Genomic DNA, 14,181 nt, shown 5'->3' on the forward strand with positions numbered 1-14,181 from the left:
GTCTGAGTCACCAGGGAAGCCCAATAATTATATTATTAAGAATACAATAGGACACCTTCTCTATACGACAAAAGACGTCTACAGAAAACTAAACAACCGAGGCTCACATCACAGTTCATGGAGAAATACTGGGCACTTTTTGTCCAGCTGGGAACTGGGCAAGGATGCCCACCATCACCACTTTATTCTACTTTGTATGGAGGCCCTACCCTGTGCCCTCAGAACTGTGACACTGAGGGTGTCACTTGCAAGGGGACAACGTAGATGCGGAGGCCAGCTCTCCAGGCCAGGCAGCGCTGTGCGGACACGTTCAGTGCTTTTCAGAGTCTCTTCCCTGGCGTGGTGAAGAAAGTCGGAGGCGTTGTCGATGACGCAGTCTACGACTTTCTGGGGAGGACTGTGAACACACACACATACACACACGTGTGTCGTGCACACGCAGCATAAACACACGTGTCCCCAGAAGAAAGGAAAACCTTCCCTGCGTCTGTATTTAGTTTAAAAACCAAAAGCCCTTCTCAGTAGGTGGCCAGCAGAATATAGACACCTCTCCGCTGGCTCCCAGACCATCTTGCAGCCAGAGAGAAGTGCCAGCCCGCTGGTCACTGCCTGGTTCAGGAACCTTCCCAACCACAGGGGCAGGTGGGCCTTGCCTCACTCGTGTCTTCAGACCCTGGACAGAGCTGCCCATGAGCTTGGGTCCCATTTTGGGAGCTGGCTAAGGGTCTCCCGGACAGGAACTGCCTCAGTGCCCAGCATGGAGGAGGCTGGAGAGGGAGGTTCAGGGTCCAAGTTCTCGTCTCCAGGGTTCCTAAACCCAGGAAAGGGCTCTGCGAAGCCAGACAGGCCAACAGGGTCCCCTCCATTTGCCTAGAGAGGACATGAGAGCACCCCCCCAACTCACAGACCTCATCATTCTCTTCCCAGCTCGTGCCTTAGCTCACTGGCCCACAAATCATGGGATCCAGGACCAGAGAAGCGGTGGCCAGCGCAGTGCTCGGCACACAGTAGCTGCCCAGTAAACAGCTGGCCGACTGAGTGCAGGAGCGAGTGAGTGAGCCAGCAAGTGTCCTGGCAGGGACACGGAGGCCCGGAGGCCCGGCGCAGAGGGGCCCTCCAGGCAGGGCCCAGGCTGAGTGGGCGGAGGTGCAGGCCGAGCAGCTCGGAGGCAGGGAGAAGGCTGAGACGAGAGGCCAGCTCTTTCCACGGACAGCGTTCCTCAGGCAGCTGGGCCGGGCTGCCAACCCCACACCCAGGTTTCCTTTGTGCTCGCCTGCCTTCCCCACAAGGCCAAGAGTCCTGTGCGAGACGTGACAGCTAATCCAAGCACATTTCCGGGTACGTATAGACTGACCAGGAGAAGATATCTTCTCCCCTCCTCCTCCAACCTGACAGCACTAATGTGTGCACCTGAATGCACACACGCACACACACACATGCTCACCCATCACCTTGGCTCTGGAAGTTACCACCCCGCAGCTGGCAATGGGGTGGCTGCTTCCACCAGACCTATGCCACTCTCCTGGGACTCACGATCCATCTTATTTGAAATTGTCCCCAGACCTCCCTCATCACCCTCCTACGTTGCAAGCTCCTTATAAGCAGAGGCTCCAACGAGATGCATCTTTGCACACCCCCAGTACTCAGCTGTCACCAAGTATCAGTGGAGGGAATGACCATTTCCAACAACAAGAATGAAGACAGGAGCCATGAGACACTGAACACAGATTCAGTTCCAAAGAGTTGTCAAGGTTCATAGTGTTTGATAATTCCTAAAAAATGGATTTCACTTTTTACCAGATTTATGGGTGGAAACTAAGATCATGGCAGCCAGTCCCATCACTTCATGGCAAATAGATGGGGAAACAATGGAAACAGCGACAGACTTTATATTCTTGGGCCCCAAAATCACTGCAGATGGTGACTGACGTGATGAAATTAAAAGACATTTGCTGCTTGGAAGAAAAGCTATAACCAACCTAGACAGCATATTAAAAAAGCAGAGACGTTACTTTGCAGACAAAGGTCAGTCTAGTGAAAGCTATTGGTTTTTCCAGTAGTCATAGGTGAGAGTTGGACTGTGAAGAAAGCTGAGTGCCAAAGAATTGATACTTTTGAAATGTGGTGTTGGAGAAGACTCTTGAGAGTCCCTTGGACTGCAAGGAGATCCAACCAGTCCATCCTAAAGGAAATCAGTTTGAATATTCAACTGAAGGACTGATGTTGAAGCTGAAACTCCAATACTTTGGCCACCTGAAGTGAAGAACTGACTCATTTTTTAAAAGACCCTGATGCTGGGAAAGATTGAAGGCAAGAGGAGAAAGGGACAACAGAGGATGAGGTGGTTGGATGGCATCACTGACTCAATGGACATGAGTTTGAGCAAGCTCCAGGAGTTGGTGATGGACAGGGAAGCCTGGTTTGCTGCAGTCCATGGGGTCTCAAAGACTTGGACACGACTGAGTGACTGAACTGATGGGTAGAAATAGAAAAGGCTAAATTTAGATAGGAAATGACATTAGGCTGAAGCCTGGATATGGAGCAAAACCAAAGAGAAGTTGAGCAGGAGGAGAATCTCTGTGTGATGTGAATGAGCCGCCTGTTTTCTCTCACTTCCAGAACAAAGGAGCTTATCCTTGACGTCAATGTAGGTGAAGACACAAAAGGCTCTGGGTGTGTGCAAGGTGCAGCTGGGCCTGGATTTGCTCGGCATTTGTGTAGGTTTATTCAGGAGGGGGCAGGGAGTCGTCAAGGCGTCAATATCAGACAAACGGGAGGGGCCATTCTCAGCAAGGAGTGTGCAGTGCGCAGCTGGCCTGCCAGGACTTATGTGGGAAGGACTGTCCTGATCAGCTTGGCGTTGCCCGGCTTTGCATCTGTGTCCGAGGAAGTTGCACACACACTTTGCCGAGGGCAGGGGAAATCCTCAATGTGCGTTTGGCTTCCGGAACTAGCAGCTTAGTCTGCTTCAGGCCACCAGATCATGACTCTTCCTTCCTTCGCCCAGGAAGAAGAATGTACACGTGGAGGGAGATTCCACAGGCCCCTCTGCCCTTCCAAACCCAACCAACCTTGCTTCCCACGTCGGACCCTGCAATTGTAGAGCCGGGTGCAGCTGAGCTGCCTTGGAGCCTGCCTGTGTTTCAGGTCCCACCAGAAAGCCTTGGCCCTCTACCTTGTCTGAGAGGAAGTTCTACTCTCCTGACACTTAAAATTTTATTTTTTGGCTGTGCCATAAAGCCTGTGGGATCTGAGTCCCTGACCAGGCATAGAACTTGAGCCCCATGCATTGGAAGCCAGGAGTCCTAACCACCAGATCACCAGGTAAGTCACTCTCCTGACACTTTATAGACAGAAGGCTGGGGGCTTCTTCACAAGCCCTAAACAGTGCTTACTGAAGAGCAAATTGCCGCAGCCAAGGTGCTCAGAGTACAGAGCTCTCTCCCAGAGCCTGCTATACCGGGCTCATGTCTTTGTGGCTTCTGCCTTCGGTAAACCCTCCTTTTCCAAACGCCACTCTTCAAGTGCTGCCTCCTCCACGGAACCTCTGCGCATAACTCTTGCCCCGGTTAATTTCTGATCCACACTTCCCAGTTTAGTATTTAATCAAGTTCCCTTTTCAGAAGATGGTCCTTTCTCCCGAATGACGCGATTTGAGGGCAGGGACAACATCATTTATTTCTTTTTTGTACATCCCCTGAGTAACAAGGACCCTATTTGCTGAACCAAAAACTTGCGACGCATAATCTGAAAAGTAAGAAAAGGCCATCTGTCCTGACAGATCTGGGCTAGAATCGACCTCGCTTGCCTGGGTGGGCGTGCACCCGAAGCTCCAGCAGAGCCGCCCAGTCTGCAGCAAGCTATGAATGGATACGGAGTAAATGAATGAAAGGGAGTGAATGAGGAGGTTTGCGGGGGGTGGGGTATGTCTCTGGCCGTGGCTAGAGGTGACGGTCTCTGGGGGTGGGCTTCAGCGGGGATTCGGCTCCGGGGGAGGGCCTGGCAGGGATGCCCTGAAGCCCCTCCCCGACCCGCGCCCAGCCCGCCCCTCGCCCCGCAGTGGTACGCGCCACTCCGAGCTCCCCGGGCCCGTGGATGCCCTTCGTCTTGAATGGAAGTCGCCGAGGCCGGAAGTGGAAGGGACCACTCCAGAGGACGAGGCGGGGGGGGCCACGGGCCCGCCGCGTCTTCATTGAGTAACCGAATCGGGGAACATGGAGTTCCATGTGCGTCTTATGTAAAGAGAGCGACGGACGCTGCGGCCAATGGACGCACAGCACTCCCAGGCCCCGCCCCCCAAGTATGCAGATGAGGCGGCACCGCCGCCAATGGCGGGCGCTGGGGGCGGGCGCGGAGAGCGGTCACGTTTTCCACTATGTGACAGCGGCGAGTCCGCGCCGGCGGCGGCGGCAGCGAGAGGCCCTGCCGAATACGCGCTGCTTTCGGCCGCAGCGGCGGCGGGGTCGGCGGGCCGCGCGCGGATCGTCCAGCGGACTGGTTAGCTCCGGTGAGTGCGGGCGACGCGGCGGGCGTGGCGGGCCGGCCTGGGCGCAGACCGGCTTCTGGCCGCCTAGCTCTCTGGTTACGTAACCGCCGGCGGGACAGCCCTGGCCCCTGCCTCGGGGGGCGGGTGGTGGCCTGGGGTCTCCGTGGGCCGGCTCCGGGCGACGGCAGAGGATCCTCTAGTCCACAGAGATGCAATCGGAGGGTCTGCTGGGCTATTTCACTCATCCTGAAACCGGCCTGGGGCGGGGGGGGGGGGGGGGTCGTTATTCCCATTTGGCAGATCCAGAAACTGAGATCCAGAGAGGTCAGGCCCATGTCTGAGGTCACAGAGCTACTGAGGGGCTGTACAGCGAGCTGTCCTTCTTAGACGATTTTCTTTTAGGAACCCTTCCTCTTTTCCCCTTCTTTCCCCCATCCCCCAAGGAGGGAAGGCTGAGGAAGGCCAAGGCAACCAAGGGTCAGTGCCACAGCCTCTGGGAAGATGGAAGGCCCCTTGGGGAGCTGGTTTCCTGCTCTTGCGGACACAGAGCCAGGTCTCCAGCTCAGGAAAGGCCACTGGTGGCCACTGGTCTAGGAGCCCTAGCTGGACAGCCCATGGGTCCCCTCGAATAGGTGAGCAGAAGGACAAGACGGATGCTGGACCTGAGCACGGATGCTCATCCCCTTTGCCCACCCTGGACTCTGTGTTTATTCCCTCTCCTAGGTCGGTAGAAGAAGGGGGAGGGTCCTGTTTTGTGATACAGCCATCACATTATCCTTCTGGGCTGGACTTTGGCTGGCAAGTCCTGGATAGGAACCAGTGTGTGTGGGTGGGGGGTGGGGTGGGGCCTGCTTACCCCTCCAGGAAGGCCAGGGTAAGCGATGACAACTCGGTTGCCAGGGCTTCTGTAACCTACACAGAAGAAACCAGTTGGGAAAGCTGATTCACACTCACAGAAAAATAGAGCCAGAAGGTACCCTGGAAATCATCCAGGGTAACCCCTTAGCTTGGCAGATGAGGAAACTGAGGCCCAACTGTCTGCTGGGCGCAAAGCATGGCAGGGCCAAGCCCAGGCTCAGGGTGCCTGCAGGGTCTTTCCATCATCCTGAGGGTCTTTATCCGGATCAGGATGAACTTCAGAAGTTCTTCGAAGGCCTGGGATTGGGTGTTGCCGAATCTTGAGTGAACTGGAATTTGGAGGGCAAGGGCCCTCAGGTCCCCCAAACATTAAGAACCCCAGCTCCATGGCAGAAGCCCCTCCACGAATACCTCTCATCACCCACATCCAATAACAGCAGGGCCACTGACCTCCTGTCTTGCTGCAAACGGAGTCACCCAGCCCCTCCCCCAGCCGGGGTTTGTGGTCCTGGGCTGGTGTGGCTAAGGAGGGAAAAGCTCTACCTGAAGGCTTTTCTTCAAAACTGAGTTTTAAATTCAAGGCTAATCACTTTTTGTCACGAAGAAAGTGATTTTTTTTCCCTCACAAAAAGTGATTAGTGGGTCGGGAAGATCCCCTGGAGAAGGAAAAAGCAACCCCCTCCAGTTTTCTTGCCTGGGAAATCCCACGGACAAAGGAGCCTGAAAGGCTACAGTCCATCAGGTGGCAAAAGAGTCCGCCACGACTCAGCGACTAAATGACAATCACTTTCTGTAAGGCATCTGAGTAAAATGAGGAAAGGGACTCCTGTTTCTTCAGTGGAAGCAACGTGATATGCCAACAGGGATGGTGCCGTGGGTGTTGGCAGTTATCTGTCGCTGTTGTCTCGCTGTGATTCACACTGGCTCAGAACGGACGCAGCCCGGGCTTGCAGCGGGGGCTGGGCGCTGGGGGGAGCGGGGGGCTGTTGCCTGCCCGGCCCTGGGCTGCTGCTTGGTGACCCAGCGCCCGCCACACCCCCGCCTCAAGGGCTCGTCTGTGAGGCTGGGCTCAGGGTAGGTGATCTCTGAGGTCTGTTTCCATCTCTAGCTTTTTTTGTTTTTTCCGTTCTTATTGGAGTATAGTTGCTTGGCAGTGTGTTCATTTCTGCCCTACAGCAAAGTGGATCAGCTGTTGTTGTGTATGTCTGACTCTACATATACATATATCCCCTCTTTCTGAGACCTCCGTCCCCTCTCGGTCACCACAGAACATTTTAGTGGCTTTCCCTCTGCTGTACAGTAGGTTCTCTTTAGTGATCTAGAGACAGCTGTACCTAGCAGTGTATATACGTCAGTCCCTCATCCCTAGCCTTTCGGATTCTGTTCCTCTGCAGACGATTCCCACGGGAGACAGGAGACAGGGAACATGACCCACCTGAGGGCACGTGGTGTTCGTCTGTGAGGCTTAGAAGGGAACAGGGAAAGTTCCTCTCATTTGCACTATTTCTCACCCACACTGAACTTTCAGAAAAATAACTGGTGGGCACGCCTCTGTTTTTAAATGATGATGTAATAACCTCACGGGGCCTCAACAAATCTCAGGCTCTGGCAGGTCCCTGAGTCGCTGGCGGGACCGCTCAGCGTTCTGTCCAGAGAAAGCGAGTCACTGAGAACTACCGCATTCGGCAAAGCTGCCTAGAAACGCACCCTGCCGACAGCTCTGCAGACGCTCTGCGCCCTGCGGAAGGCGGGCCGCCTGCCAACAGCGGAGAACCCCGGAGGGGGCCCGGACCCGACCTCTGAGCTCTCCGTAGGCACCTCTGCAACAAGCTGGTTACTGTATTTCCAAGTCTAGAGCGGAGCAGAAGCAGTCAGTGAACAGGCGAGCGGTGCAGGTCACGGGCAGGGCCAAGGCCACTGTGTTATCAGAGGCGGGCAGTTCCGAAGATGGAGGGGGCTCCGGGCTGAGTGCTGGGTCTCCCCAGCCCCTGAAGGCCTTGAGAGTCCTCGCCCCCTTCCTGAGAAGAATCGGAACAGCTGGGCTGGTCCCGGGCACCCAGACACTGAAGCCAGCCTTAAGCAAAAAAAGCAAAAGAGGCTTTTGCGTTGCTGTTTTAAATCTTGTGCTTCTTAAAGGTGGTGCAGCTAAGAATGCCTGAGGGGTCTTAGGGAGGAGAACACGCCTCTCCCCAGCCACCTTCTCTTCCATATTTGGATGGCTGCAGTCACATTTTCCTTGGTTACCAGCGGTTTCCATGGAGAGTGCCAGTGTTTATTCAGCAGGACAAACATTTTCTCCAGATTACAGCAGCCTGGCCTCAGGGAATTGGCTCCTGCCAGGAAGTAGCAACCGGGTTATAATATTTGGGACTGTAAAATACGAGGGCTTTCAGAAACAAAGTACAGGCTGTGAGGTCCCTGTTACGTAAAGTTCAGAAACAGGGGGAGTGAACCAGGCTGTGAGAACTCAGGCTCGTGGGGACCTGGGGTGGAAGTAGGGAGCAGGGGTGGGGATGGGGACCACCAGGGGCCCCTAGGGGCCAGCAGCATCTGCCTCTGGGGCTGGGGGCTCAATTTGTGGACACACAGCAAGGTGTCACCATCGGCAGGTGTCTCATCTTCCATTTCAGCTGGTCTTCGGTAATTGAGCCTGCCCTGATTTCTGGTCTCTGCTTTCCACAGAGAAGGGCACGTCCCCCTCAGACCAGGGGTGGTGCGCACAGGAAGCGTTTACCGTCCTGGCAGCGCTGGGGCTCAGGCTATGTTTTCGTTCCCCGTTTCTTTCTACTGTTTATTGTGGAAGCTGTGAGTGTGTGTGCAAGCAGAGAGGACGGGGAACGAAGGCCCCATCCAGCGTCGGCAGGTTTCTGCTCTCTTCCACCTCCCTGCCAGCTTCCTCCCAGTCCCGAGTGCCGCAAAGCCAGCCCAGACGATGATCTCACCGTGGACGGCACTTTCTAAGTGTTCCTCTGTCCTGGCCGAGCAGCCCTGGCTACTGAAGACGTGGCCAGGGGCCCGGGTCAAGGGCGTGAGCGCAGCAACTTTCCTTCCGTCTGGCTGTTCCCCAGAGCAGCTCCCACGTGTGGACGTCTCAGAAGTGGCCGTGGCAGGTCTCTGGCAGCAGACGCCCGCCTGCCTTCCCCTTAGCCCCTCTGCAGCCAGGCGGTCCCTTTCTGCCCCGGGCCCCTGGACTCATGAGGAATGCGCCGCCCCCCCCCCCCCCGCCCTGGTGGAAACACAGGCTTCCCGGGGCTTCCACGGAGCCCTGGCACGCTGGCGAGGGCGGGCGCTCAGTGGACGATTGTGGAAGGCAGGAGGCAAAGTCTGCTTTGACAGGCACGTTGGTTTTGCCAACTTGGCAAAATGAGGTCAGTCAGTTAGAGCTGTCGGTGCTGAGCGACGCTTTTTCTGGAATAATGAGGCTCAGACGGTTGGTCTGTTGTCTCCCGTTTCTGCCATGCTTGCCCTACACTCTCAGGGCCTGGGACCCGTGAAAACCAGGGCTTCTCCGAGGATCTGGGTGACAAGCCCCGGGCGTGTGGAAGCACCGTGTGCAGGCCTCCTCCACGGGGCAGCCAGAGACAGCACTCTTGACAACGAGCTATCTCCTTTTTAAAAAAAAAAAAAATTGTTTTCCTCTTACCCTGTCTCTTTTCCTCTAGTGATTGGCTGTGCTATGCTGTGCTTAGTCGCTCAGTTGTGTCCGACTCTTCGCAACCCCACGGACTGTAGCCCGCCAGGCTCCTCTGTCCATGGGATTCTCTGGGGAAGAATACTGGAGTGTGTTTCCTTGCCCTCCTCCAGGGGATCTTCCCAACCCAGGGATCAAACCCCAGTCTCCTGCATTTCAGGCGGACTCTTTACCGTCTGAGCCACCAGGGAAGCCCCTAGGGACCGTAAAAGCCAGCCCTTGCTGGAGGCTCGCTGCATTCCATACACTGAACCACTGTCCTTCAAGCCTCTAAGCAGCCAGTGGGTGGTGGGTGCTGCTGTGGCCCACCTTACAGACGGGGAAGCAGGGCCGCAGGATGTGCAGGAACTTGCCCAGGACCGAGGTCAGGAAGTGGAGGAACCTGCCAGAGGTCCCACTGTCCAGGGTCTGCTCACTTAGCCCTCCACTGCTGCCCCCTCCCCTTCAGAATTGACTCAGCAGAAAGGCCCCGCCCCGCTGCTTATCTGGGGAGGGCTGTAGGGGAGACAGGTAGTGTTCAGGGAACCCTGGGAAGCAAGCAAAGCACGGAGAAGCCCCTAACAGGTGTCCCAGCTCCCACCTTGCTCTGCCCTGTAACCCTGCTGGCACGTGAGTCAGACCTTGTTGCACAGGCCCCTACAGCACTTTCCATCTCACGCAGAAAGCAGCCACGGCCTGGCTCTGACCGCACGTCAGCCACCTGCCTTCCACCTGGCCCTCTGCCCCAGACGCATCCATCCTCCTCAGACCCACCAGCCTCAGGACCTTTGCACTTGCCACCCCCCTGGCCCATCCTCTCAGTCTCTTCAGTCTGTCTTGGTTTGGGTTCTCTTAAAAGAGCGTGCAGACTAAGGCTTAAATGCTGGTCCTGTACTGGGAGGTGTAATCCCAGGGCAGCTGAGGTGAGGGAGTGGGGAGTGCAGAAGAGACGACTGTGACACAGAGACACACACACACGTGCATGCGCGCGCGCACACACACACACACAAACACACACACACACACACACGATGACACCCTGCTTCACAGACACCCAGCTGGCCACTCAGCCCCTTGGGGTCTCATTGAAAAAACTATCCAAAAAAAGATGAAGGAAGGCTGCAGAGAAAAGGACAGTCTGTTCTAGGGAGGGATGGAGAGGCAGCACCGCCCTGGGGGGCCGTGGTCCCAGCTCACCCAGGGGGCCCACGCCCCCTTGGATCCAGCTGCCTCACCCAGCCCTTCGGCTACAGCAGCGGAGGAAGCCGGGGCCCACCCCGTGGTGACCTTGGCGCTTCATCCAAGGTCACACGTGTCCGGCAGAGACTTCTCGTGTGTGGGCCCCGCAGTGACCAGGCAGGAGCGAGGCCTGCAGGCTTGGGGAGTGCGGCCGCGGGGCTCTGAGTGAGCACGACCGGGGGGCGCAAGTGCAAGGTCGCGCGTCACCTGTCTGTGGGCCTTCCCTGGCCCCCCTTCCTGATTCGCACCCAGCTGCTCCCACCCCTGGAGCCCTGCTCTGCTTCTGTCTCAGCTTCCCTCATCTGCCCTGCACGCCGTTCCCTCACTGACGGTCTCTTTTCCGCACTAGAAGGTGAGCTCCACGAGGGCAAGAAGGCGGTCCCGTTCTCTGCGCTCACGGGCCCCAGCACTGTAGGCAGAGACGGCTGAGATCAGCCCTGCAGAGCGCCAGCTGTCCTCCTTACGGCGACTCCTGTTGTTCTGTGGCCATCCGTTTGTGCCCTGGGGTCTTCCCACAGCAGTGCGCCTGGCTTCCGTCTTTTTACTGAGTGCACAGTCTCCCCTCAGCGTAAATGTCCCGGGGCTTGTGCCCTCACACCGTGCGCCAGGCCCTGGGCTGCAGCTGGGAGGGACTCAAAGCTCCCACGACCCGGCCATCTCGGTGACCCCGGGGGGAAAGGCCAGACAGGGGACGCCCAGCCCACGGGGCCGGGAGAAGGCGGAGCTGCTGGTGCGGGCCACCGGGCCAGCTGCTGGCTGGATGCTGCAGCAGACGCCAGGCCCCGAGGTCGGAGCCCAGCCTGGGCCCGGGGGGCGGCTGCAGGGAGGTCGGGCCCCGCCGCGCTGGCGACCCCCGTGCAGAGCAGAGCCGTGCTCTGCTCCCCGGGCAGAGAGGAGCTCAGCTGGCCCGCATGGACTGCAGTAGGGCCAGCTGAGGCTGGGCCCAGCCAGGTGGGCCGGGTGGACACGATGCCAGTAGCCTCCTTGCTGGTGGTCCTTTCCGGGTCTTTCTTCCTACATGCCCCACACTCACACGTCTCTGTGTGGACGGAGCAGCTTCCCAGGGGTGAGGAGGGGCCAGGCTGTAAGCGTGGCTGGAGGTGCCCAGAGCCCCCGCTCCAGGAAGACTGTTGGTCCAGCACGGGAGCCCTCCTGTTGGCCAGCCCAGGGTGCCGCCGGTCCGCTCCCCTTTGGAAGCCTCATCCTTTCTTTGCATGGTTCCTCGTGTCTTAACGAGGTGGAGCATCTTCCCAGGTCAATAGCTCTTACCTGGTGCATCTCTGTGTGGAAACAGCTGTTCTTAGTCTTCCGTCTCTCTCTTCCCAGACGTTAGCACCTTTCATTCTCTATCACGTTAGCTAGAACTTCCCTGAATGTTGAAGACCAAGTGGTAGATGTGCTTGTTTGTTCCTGACTTTCGCAGCAGAGAGCTGGCATTTGAGGTTCTCGTGATTCGGGACCAGTAAACAGCTGGTCTAACACCACAGTGAGATGCTCTAACAGCCTTCCTCTGTGGCCCTGGCTGTCTCCTTTCGGCATGTAGACTTTCTGTTCTGAAGATCTGATATCACAGCAGAGACGTCCAAGAGTAGCGTGACTTAGCGTCCTTCACAGGGAAACTGTTTGCTTTTTCCATGGGTAGAATTTTCATTTTCCTTGAAAACATCATTTCATCAGGACACAGCCAGGCTTCGACCCTTCTCACGTGATGTTGCCGGGAGCTCAGGGAGTCAGGCACCTACAGATCTGTCTTCAGGATGGTTTCCTTCTGTGTGTGTCTCTCTCTGTGGTTTCTGTCTCATTGTTATGGTGTCTTTTGCAGAAACAGCTGTTATCTGCAGGTAAAAAAATGTGGCTTTAATATCAGCCCTTTCCCTGGGCATGTTTAAGACGTTTCTCGCTCTCATCCTTTCCACTGCTGAGTCTAAACTGTATCTGTATAATTCTCTGTTCTAATGTGACCCTTCCACCTCAGTTTGCAGCTTTAGCTCATCTGTCGTTACGTGTTTCATTGAATCCATCATTTCTTGATTTTGTTTGTGGTATAGAACCGGTGCTGTCCTAAACTTGCTTGTTTCCTTGTGCCCTGCAGGTTGTATTTCTCTTGTCTTCATTGCACTTCTTTTCTGAAGCCGCAGTTGGCTCCTTTCTGCTGATTGGTTCGGGAACCACACAGGGTCTGATCAGACCTGCTGTTTTCGTTTTGCAAAGAGTGCTGTGGTTGGGTTCTGCACGGGCCCCATCCTTGGAGAGGAGGGGGCCCTGAATCCAGCGCTGCCTCTTGCTGTGTGTGTGGCCTGGGCAAGTCACCACCTGTTTCCCCTGGAACGGGATCCTGGTGTGCTGTGGACAGCGACCACGGGGGTTACCCAAGCCAGCGCGTGCCACGCCCCCCACCCTGTCTGCAGAGCCACGTCCGCCAGAGTCCTCCCGCTGCGGCCTCTGGTCCAGGCCCCCGAGCATGGGAAAGCTACGGGGGCACATTCTGCCTTCTGGGTGAGGGGGTCCACTGCCTGGGCCCTCCAGCTCTCCTGCCACTGCTCGGAGCCAAGGCTGGCCTCTGGGAACCGCGTCTGTGTGTCCCCCCACTTTCTGGCTTCCTGACCTCCAAGGCCAGGAGAGTGGAGCGGGGTTTATGCCCCCACCGCCAGGCCGCAGGTTGCCTGGTCCCGCTGCTTTGGGGGCCCCTCCTGCCCCTCCAGGCCCAGGGGAGAGAAGCAGGCCCAGCCCCCGCCACACACACACACCTGGTCGCCCCAGAGCTGCACATTGTTTGCAGTTTTCTCAACCCTGACCACATCCGCTCGTGCGGGGCCTCCATCCAGCTCTCTCCGGGTCCGCAGGAGGGTCTGCGTCCTGCCGGGACCCTGGGGAGGCAGCCTCCAGGGTCCTGCTTTTGCCCCGTGACCTCTTGGTCTCCCGTCCCTAGGCTTCCCGTGCAGCCCTCCTGCCCTGGGTCCTCACTGTCTTTACTCACCCCAGCCTACAACCGGTCAGTCTCTCTCTCTAGCCCCCCTCCACCCACCTACCCCCCCAAAGCCCCAAAGTGAAACTTTCTGTCCAAATAAACGAAGTTCCCAGAGTCTGCTGCTTCTGACCTGTCTGTGGCTCTGCATGGACCCCACAAAGTGTGGGCCCCACGCTGGCTTCATATGGACCCCCCCACCCCCCGCCGCCATGAGGGCTCCCATTGCCCTGCCCTCTCCATGCAGTAACCCCCCTGCCTCAGCTTCATTTCCCCCTGAAGCCTCCCCACCCGCAGCCTGCTCTGGGTCTCCCATAACTTGTGATGGCTGAGCTATCTGAACCCTGCTACACCCCCATCCCTGGGAGGGCCATCAGCAAAGGGGTGTCCGGGGCTGTGGCTGCCCTCCCAGTTCAGGGTAGCTGGGGGCCCAGGGCACAGGAGCCACACCGCTGACCCCGCATCCCCCAGCGAACCTGGAGGAGGGCTCCGACAGGGCGTCCCTCCTGACAGGCCGCCTGCCCCCGCACGCCTGACCACAGTCTCTGCTCTGCCAGCTCTGCCCCGGAGCCAGAATGGATGGCTGCGCCGACCACACACCCAGCCCCAGCGACCCATCCAAGGAGCCCGCAGAGCCCTGGGCCAGCCAAGCTGCCCTCCAGGAGGACGTGGACATGAGCGGTGGCTCAAGCGGGAACGAGACCAGTGAGAACGGCTCGACGGGGCAGGACTCGCAGGGCAGCGACTGTGGCGACAGCGGCCGGGAGCTGGGGCTGCTGGTGGGGCCACCGGGCTCTCTCCAGGGGTGGGTGCGGTCGAGGCCCCTGAGGCGAGGCCCGGCTTTTGTTTTCTCGGTGTCTCGTTCCGTGGTAGCGTGAGTGCTTTTGCAGTCTTTAAGTCGTGATGACCAAGTGTCTCAAGAGTTTTGAAAATCTTATTAACTCAGTTCAGTTCAGTGCAGTT

General features: G+C 57.4%; 1 protein-coding gene across 6 annotated transcripts in view; it reads left to right on the forward strand.

Moving 5' to 3' along the window:
• The first annotated feature begins 4,306 nt into the window (after positions 1-4,306).
• Positions 4,307-14,181, forward strand: part of PER2 (period circadian regulator 2) — a 42,599-nt gene continuing 32,724 nt past the window's right edge. For 3 of the 6 annotated variants that reach the window (XR_015154661.1, XM_086375495.1, XM_086375534.1), the window contains exons 1-2: positions 4,354-4,507; positions 13,776-14,023. Coding sequence is in view for 2 of the 6 variants with exons in the window: in XM_086375495.1 (XP_086231621.1) it covers positions 13,794-14,023 (230 nt within the window). In the remaining 4 variants the exon portion in view is untranslated. Of the gene's footprint in view, positions 4,508-13,775; positions 14,024-14,181 lie in introns of all 6 variants that reach the window. The other 3 variants (XR_015154662.1, XM_086375503.1, XM_086375514.1) reach the window with 2 other exon arrangements.

This window comes from Bos grunniens, chromosome 3 (genome assembly GCF_055505025.1).
Source record: "Bos grunniens cultivar Pamir isolate PY7600 chromosome 3, Bosgru_T2T1.0, whole genome shotgun sequence".
Taxonomy (NCBI): Eukaryota; Metazoa; Chordata; class Mammalia; order Artiodactyla; family Bovidae; genus Bos; species Bos grunniens.